We start from the raw sequence: 8440 nt of genomic DNA, 5'->3' as shown, positions 1-8440 counted from the left end.
AACAAACAATCCCATAGCAATACTTTTCAATTGAAAGCAGTCCCAGGCAAGGCAAACACTAGTGGTATTAGTGAGAACAAAGTTGATTCAGAGCACAGCAAACTACACAGTTCAAAGCCACATATTGAGTACAGCAAGCATAAGAATAACTTGAGTAGTAGTTCAAGAACGAACACAAGTTCAGGCATGCAAACAATGCATTTGAAAGGGTAAATTCAGTATATTCAAGACTCTATGAGACTACAGCACTTAGGCATTGTACTACAGGCATTCAGTACAGGAATAAACATTGTAGAAAGTCTAAACATTGAGATAGACAATTGTATAGTACATACAATAACATTTTACACTCAAAAGCACAGGCATACAGTGTAGAAAGGATTCTACAAGACTACAGATATGTATAGCACATGGAAAGGACTAGGAAACACACATACAACCATTGTTTCAAGGAATCTAAGACACTACAGGCACAAGGCAACACATACATGGACACTTTAAAGACACAACTACCAATTCTTAGAGCCACAAATCGAAACAACACTCTTAAGAAATACAGGCTGTTCACAGACAACAGGAATGCATACCAGGACATTAGGAAAGGACCTGAGAATGTTAGAAGATCAGAATATAACCAGTCAGATAGTATTATAGTTTACAAGGCAATGCAAATAGTAAACTGCACAAGCAGGACAATCTATCAAGCATTACTAGACTATAAAATACAACTACTCTTGGATACTGAGAAATATTTCAATCCAAACGATTCACACAGGTATTCTATTAAGTTAGAAGGCTACATCATGCATCAGAAAACAGAAATCAGCACATTGAGCAAGGCAAAGTGCATATACCTTGAGAATACAATGATACTGCTTCAGAATAAGTATCAGGCATGGAGATACATCAACAGTAATAGAAAGACACAGACATACACATACACAGTCAATTCTATTCAGTACAGGAAGGTATTCAAAAGCAAAGAACTGCTTCAGACAATTTCAGGACTAGGAGAATGTTCAGACATTCAGGTATATTGATTCTACAACATTAGAACAGACATTTCCATCTTCAGGATTGAAGAAACAATCAGTACAGAGCACAATCAAAGTAATTTGCATAGAACAACATTCTATAAGGTACAATCGGATGTTATGCTATGAAACTATTCAGTTTATGATGAAGAATTGTTCAGAAACGTCAGAACCAGCTCAGACTACAAGGATATATTGTACAGAACACAGTTTCAGGAGAACATAAGGTATTACATTACAAAATACACTTTCAGACAGTCAGGATTCATTGGAATAGACTCAGGACACTCTATCAGACATATTATGAACATTGCAGACACTCAAATGGATGTACTAGTGCACATATACTCAGGATACATAGTAAGGATTGTAATATTCAAGCTACAGGATGACAATTACAATCTACAGAATGTAAAACCACTACAATCTATGTAACATAATGATAGTAAGACACTACTGAGATCAGGAATGGATACACATTGTATGGAACAAAGTTCAGAAGTTCAGAGGGTGACTTCAAGCCAGAGAACAGGTTTGGAACCCAGACAATCTGTACAATCTGCTCAATCCACTCAAACGGATTATCACACTGCTTCAAGGGAAAGCAAAGGCAATACACATACAGCTAGCAAATATCAGAGTAATAGTGAATTAGGAATGATTGATCAGACTATTCGAGCATTCAGGCATGATACTTCAATGCTACAGAAGGAAACAGAGTATCAGGAAGCTCTAGGACATCTATTAAACAATAATACAGTTCAATCTACTCTAGGAATGAGTAGTTACAATCAGTTTGAAGTACAAAATCATGCAGAAGACCTCTCTAGACACTACAGATATGTTCTAGGACAGTACCAGATGTTTTACACTGAAAATGAAGTCATATTTTGACAAGAGGGTGAGAGGCACACACATTGCATTGTATACACACTCTTTGAGTATACAATCATGTTTGAACATACATTTCTCTTACATGGATTGCTACAGAACGATTTTGCAAAGGACTTTGTAGGACCAGACAGTATCAGTACTACAGGAAACAGGACACATGATAGGTACATGAGGAAAGAATACATCAGAACAAGGACAAGTGCACAGAAAGACAGGAAGTCAGTGCTAGAGTACATTGATCTACACATGGATTTGCCAAATGAACAGAGAATTGGCAGCATACACTCAGGACTTCAGGCAGTACTACTGTACATACAGACAGGACATTTCATTAAGACATACATGGAACAACACAGTATACAGACAGTTACAGCACTCAGGAAAGTAGAGAACACTACTTGGACACAGTGTGATAGAACATTGTACCATAAGACATTGAAAGTATACTCAGATGATTCAGGAATCAAATCAGTTGACTTACAAAGACACAAACAAGTTGAGATACAAGGAAACAGTATGAGAATACAGCAGGACATTCATTGTGCACAGAGATACCATGCATATACTCACATATCTAGTGATATTAGGCTCATACCTCACAATCTCATTGAATTTGAGACAATATTTTCATTCAAGGACAAATACTACACTCTACATTGCACTCTGCAATTAGTATCTAAACATCAGGCTCAACAGGATATCCAGTGTTGTATCACAGTTGGTTATTATACACAAAAGAGCACACATTTGAAGATATTCTACTCATACAAGTACAAGGCATTACATTTGCAGGAACTAGTCTATTAGAAAAATCAAGGACATAGTAGAGGAATTTTGGAATACATCTCTGCTACATGTTATTGCATGACTATCCTACAGGAACAAGAATTCACACAAGGACAGTTAGAAGCTACAACACTAATCCATTCTATTAAGGAAGAAGGCTATAGCTTTGTTGATCAGGGATTTACCTCTGTGCTTCTTGAAGATGCAGGAGAAGAGAATATTTGCAATTACCACACCACCAGAATTTCCACTTCTGTACATATTGATCTACACTGTACATCTCAGAATACTCAAGAGCCAAAACACCATATCTCCCCAGGAACTCCACCGATTCTCTTCAAAAAGTGTTGTATTAATAGCAACAATCAAGAGGCAACTTTTCTACTAATTGACTATATGGTAATATTGACTACGTTTGATTCTATTAACGTTTTATCTAGTTTCACATGGTTTGGAACCATACTACTCACTGTTCAGAACACCACCACTGTCTCAATACTCACCAGATTGACTTTGGATCAGTTCAGAGAGGTAGTACTACATCACGAGGATGTTTCCCATATGCATGGGCAAGGTATTTTATTATTTACTCGTTACTAACTGTTACTTTAAGTAAGTTCTCCACCTTTTCTACTGATTTTTAGCATTTAGGACTAAATGCTAGAGGGCGAGTGTAAGGATTTGATTTACTGGTTTGTATTTTATTATCACTACATTGCTGATTGTGTCAGATCATTACACAGTGGGACCCACAAGCACATATATTCTCATTGTAGTTAGTTACACTTCCTCCTCATGTATCTACACGTGTACTACCCTATAAAAGACAGTATCGATCGCTGGGTAAAGGGGATTCTTTTCCCCTGACCCCTTGCTCGAGTACTAGGTTATCCCAGTCAGTAGTTGAGTGAACTAAGGGCGATTAGAATTCTCTTGTGAGGAACAGTGAGTTTCCTTACACTAGATTTCCGTGAGTTACTCGAGCCGTTTGACATGAATGCATTCAATTGCAATACATGCCTCAAAGACACACGAGTCGAGGTGCTGAACGAAATCATGAACTGGGTTTTATCAGACACAACGCAGAACATCTTGTGGCTTCACGGTGTTGCAGGATCTGGCAAGAGTACCATTGCGACGACAATTGCGGAGCGTTGCCGAGAAATGTCGAGGCTTGGCGCCTTTATTTTCTTCAGGAGAGCCGACAGCACGGATGGCCAGCTTGTCTCGTTATTCCGAACACTTGCATTCCGGTTGGTGATGTTCGACTCGTCTATAGCAGGACATGTCAAAGCTGCTGTGAAGAAAAGCGACAATATCACCGAGGCTATTGCCGAGGTGCAGTTCAAGAGGCTTCTTTTGGAACCGCTTGTGGCAGTGAGGGATGAGTTACAGGCTCCAGTCGTAATCGTCCTCGATGCGTTGGATGAATGTTGCACGCCGGACGCTCGGCGAAAATTGATGGCGCTTCTACAAAAGGAGTTCGGAAAGCTACCTCCCAGTTTCCGATTTCTCATTACGAGCCGGCCAGAGAATGATATCAACAAAGCGTTGTCAAACCGCCCAAATTCAGTTTATGAGCTCGCGTTGGATTCCAGTCGACGGGATGTTCAAATATTTATTGATCACGAGATTAGTGTCATTTTTAAAGAGTTAGGGCTCGGGATGCCGAACGACTGGAGCACTTACAGGGCACAACTAGCAGATGCCTCTCAAGGCTTGTTTATCTGGGCGTCAACAGCGATAAATCTGGTTAAGGAGCACCCCATCAGTCCATATGAAGGTCTCAAAGATATTGCTGGGAGGTCACATCTACTTGGTGGCCTTAATCAACTGTACGAAACGGTCCTTGCAAACTCTGGGGTTGTCTCAGAGTGCTTCCCTCAATCTATCACTCACTTCTCACAAATTTTTGGTCTCATCTTATTGAGTAATGCGCCGCTTTCAGACATTACAATTGATGCAGTTCTAGGCCTTACATCGAGTAACCCGTCACGCATAGTTCTCTCGAAGTTGCAGAGTGTGGTCGCATTCGCCCCTGGTCGACCTGTGCATCTTTTCCATACATCATTCGTAGATTATCTCCTGTCATCGCCCTGCTCCATACCGTGCCACACCCATCGAGCATCGTCTAATGGTCAAAGGCCTTCTGGCTGTTTATCCGGACCGTGGTTCATCGACAAATCGTTCCAGCAGTCTACCATTGCCATGCGTTGCTTTATCGTCATGAAGGATATGCTTCATTTTAATATGTGCGGTCTCGACTCGTCTTTCATGTACAACAAGGAGGTCGACGGGATCGATGAGCGCATCAGCGAGAAGGCACCGCCGCATCTACAATATGCATGTAAACATTGGGCACATCACCTTTCTGAGGCTCCTTTCTCTCACGAATTGTTGGGCGAACTGAGGACATTCGCACATGAACACCTTCTATACTGGTTCGAGGTCCTGAGTCTGCTAGGTCAGGTCAGTCAAACTGCGAGCCGAGCACTATCGGACGCCTCTGCGTGGTCCGAGGTGAGCAACATCGAATTCGGTCGTGTATAGGCACTTATCTTCGTCTAGGAGCATGATTCAGACATTTATTCTTTCTTAAAGGATGCAAGCAGACTCGCCTCCGAATTCGCCATTCCCATGACTGAAAGCACACCGCACATCTACGTCTCCATGCTCCCGCTCATGAAGGGCGAATCGGAAGTCGCAGCCCATTACTCGAAACAGACATCTCGAATGGTAGCAGTGGATCGAATAGGGACGAAACGGCCACCGCTGTGGTTGAAAGTACTGGAGGGGCATTCGGATTATGTTTGGTCCGTCGCATTCTCGCCCGATGGGAAGTGCGTCGCGTCGGGGTCCTATGACGGAACAGCCAGAATCTGGGACGTTGTGAGCGGTGAGGTGCTATCCGAATTTTTTGAAGAATACAGGGCCGAGGTCACCTCCGTCGCATTCTCACCAGACGGCCGTCGCATTGTCACTGGGTCATGGCTCGGGACAGTCTCTATCTGGGACATTGAGTCAAGGGAAGTGGTCTCAGGACCATTTAGAGAACACACCGAAGGCGTACATGCTGTCGCATTCTCACCTGACGGAACGCACATTGCATCAGCCTCAGCAGATAGAGCAGTAAGAGTGTGGGGCATTGAGATCTCATCCGCTGTGCATGTTCTCGTAGGACATACAGCTTCTGTATGGTCTGTCGCCTTCTCCTCTAACGGGAAGCGAATCGTTTCGGGCTCCAAGGACAAGACAATTAGAGTCTGGGATGTGATGACGGGACAGGCCATTGGCGAGCCTCTCGTGGGACACACGGGCGAAGTCTACTCTGTGACAATCTCATCCGATGGCAGGCACATTGTCTCTGGCTCGAATGATTGCACAGTGAAAGTCTGGGACATGGAGAGCGGGAGACTCGTCTCTGGCCCATTTTGTCATTCAAACATTGTCACTTCTGTCGCATTTTCATTTGACGGACAGCGTGTTTTGTCAGGATCCAGCGACCGCACAATCGTTGTCTGGGACGTAGAGAGTGGTGACATTGTTTCTGGCCCATATACTGGACATGCAGATACTGTTCTCTCTGTTGCCTTCTCTCCTGATGGATCACACATTGTCTCGGGGTCTATTGACAAGACTGTTAGACTCTGGGAAGCGTCAATTGGCAAGGTTGTATCTGACACTTCTGCCAGGCACACAGAAGCAATTATGTCTATTGCTTTCTCTCCAGACGGCGGTCGGATAGTGTCAGGCTCGTTTGATAAAACAGTGAGACTCTGGGACGCCAGCACGTGGCAAGTAGCTTCCGTGCTGTTTGAGGGACATCGACACTTTGTTAATTCTGTTGCCTTCTCATCTGACGGGAAACGAATTGTCTCTGGTTCTAAGGATGAGAGTATCATTGTCTGGGACATAAACAGCGGTGGGATGGCATTTGAGCCGCTCAAAGGGCACACAGGCACTGTCAACTCGGTTACCTTCTCTCCCAATAGTACACGTATCGTCTCTGGATCTGAGGACAGGACTATCATTATCTGGAATGCCGAGAACGGAAGCATGATTGCCCGATTTGAACAAGTGCACACGACTGAGATTGATAATGTCGCCTTCTCGCCGGATGGCACGCTTATTGCATCGGCGTCTGACAACAACGACGTCGTCATTTGGGATATCGAAAGTGGGCAATGTGTTTCTGGACCTTTCAGGGCACCCGACGACAGTACATTTCCATACTTCGCACCGGTTGCCTTCTCCCCTGATGGGATGTGTATTGTCTCGCGCAGCTCGGACGATGATATCATTATTCGTGATGTGCAAAATGGCCAGATTGTCTCTGGACAGCTGGAAGGGCACAACGACATAGTCGTGTCTGTTGCGTTTTCACGTGACGGGGCATACATTGTTTCCGGGTCATACGACCAGACGGCTATTGTTTGGGATGCGAGTGATGGAACTATCGTTTCTGAGCCGTACAAAGGACACAGCGGTCCCGTCAGTTGCGTTGCCTTTTCACCAGACAGTTCCCGTATTGTCTCCTGCTCTTATGATGCAACAATACGTGTTTGGGAGGTACCAGGCAAAGACGATTCTTTAACAATCAGAAATTCGCAAGATAATGTGGTCGCATTATGCTCCGACATACAAGACGTCGATGATAGCTTTGAAAGTTGGACCCTTGCAGACAACGGATGGGTGTTAGGCCCTCAAGGCGAGTTGCTGTTATGGCTTCCACCCGATATTCGTCCGACTCTTTGGCGGCCACAGAACACGGCTGTTTTCAGTTGCGAATTCTCGACAAAGTTGAATTTCAAGGACGTTGCACATGGCGAGCATTGGCAGGACTGTTTCAATCCGGATGTACGACTTTGACTAGTGTATCAAGTCACATTATACTCTCAGCTCTATTAGGTTTTGTATACGATGGTTTTCTGTTTCTCTGCTGCTGAGGACATCTGTGCGGGGCTTGCATATTGATCTTGCCTACTTGAGTAGTATGTACTGTACTGGCATTGCACTTGTGTCATACACTATTCTTCTGTTATACAACTAAATAGTCCTGGCCGGATTATCATCCGCTCAGACGGCTTCAGGTAGTCGTCTGTCCTCGCACGCAGCAAGGGAAGCAGATCATAAAGCCAATCACTCGCGTGAGTATTAAGAAGGCACAGCATGGAAAAAGATAAATAAATAAATGTTTTAGAGGAGTTGGAAGTACTTGTCCTGCTAGGCTTTGCTCCAGCGAAGGAATACGACGAGGAAGACGGAGATAGTCATGCATCAGGAAAATATCTCAAACTTTGTATTAGCTTATATGTATATAAATTATATATATATTCTACATTATGTATAAGAGCTTATTGTGTACCTAGGGGTTTTAGGAAGGTAATAAGAAGCTAAGAAAGCTATTAAAAAGTCTTGACTATCTGGTCAAGAATAATAAGAATTGTAGTACTTACTAAGATATACAAGTGCTTAAAGTGCACCTCACAAAATGGCTAAGTATTATAACACTTGTTATTTTAACAAGGAAAACATATAAATATAAGATGTATAAGATAAGTTTGTCCTTATATCCATTTGTTATTGAAATAACAGTTTATAATTATATTGAAATATTGTATAAATACATTATTATCTACAACAATTACAGAAATAATCTGACAACAGATGGTGAGTGTATTGACAATAGAGAACGAATGTGTTCCTCAGCCGTTTTGAGATAGTCT

The 8440-nt window shown here is 42.8% G+C and overlaps 1 protein-coding gene across 1 annotated transcript; it reads left to right on the top strand.

Annotated features, from left to right (window-relative positions):
* Positions 1-3731: 3731 nt before the first annotated feature.
* Positions 3732-7283, top strand: FOMMEDRAFT_45985 (WD40 repeat-like protein; the record flags this gene model as incomplete). Its single annotated transcript, XM_007269833.1, has 4 exons — positions 3732-4801; positions 4859-5234; positions 5283-6853; positions 6893-7283. Coding segments are annotated over 4 exons (3408 nt in total), but the record flags the coding sequence as incomplete, so codon positions are not given.
* Positions 7284-8440: the final 1157 nt, after the last annotated feature.

This window comes from Fomitiporia mediterranea (assembly GCF_000271605.1).
Source record: "Fomitiporia mediterranea MF3/22 unplaced genomic scaffold FOMMEscaffold_11, whole genome shotgun sequence".
Classification (NCBI taxonomy): Eukaryota; Fungi; Basidiomycota; class Agaricomycetes; order Hymenochaetales; family Hymenochaetaceae; genus Fomitiporia; species Fomitiporia mediterranea.
Note: the sequence above shows the minus strand (reverse complement) of the source record. Positions and strands in the feature narration are given on the sequence as shown.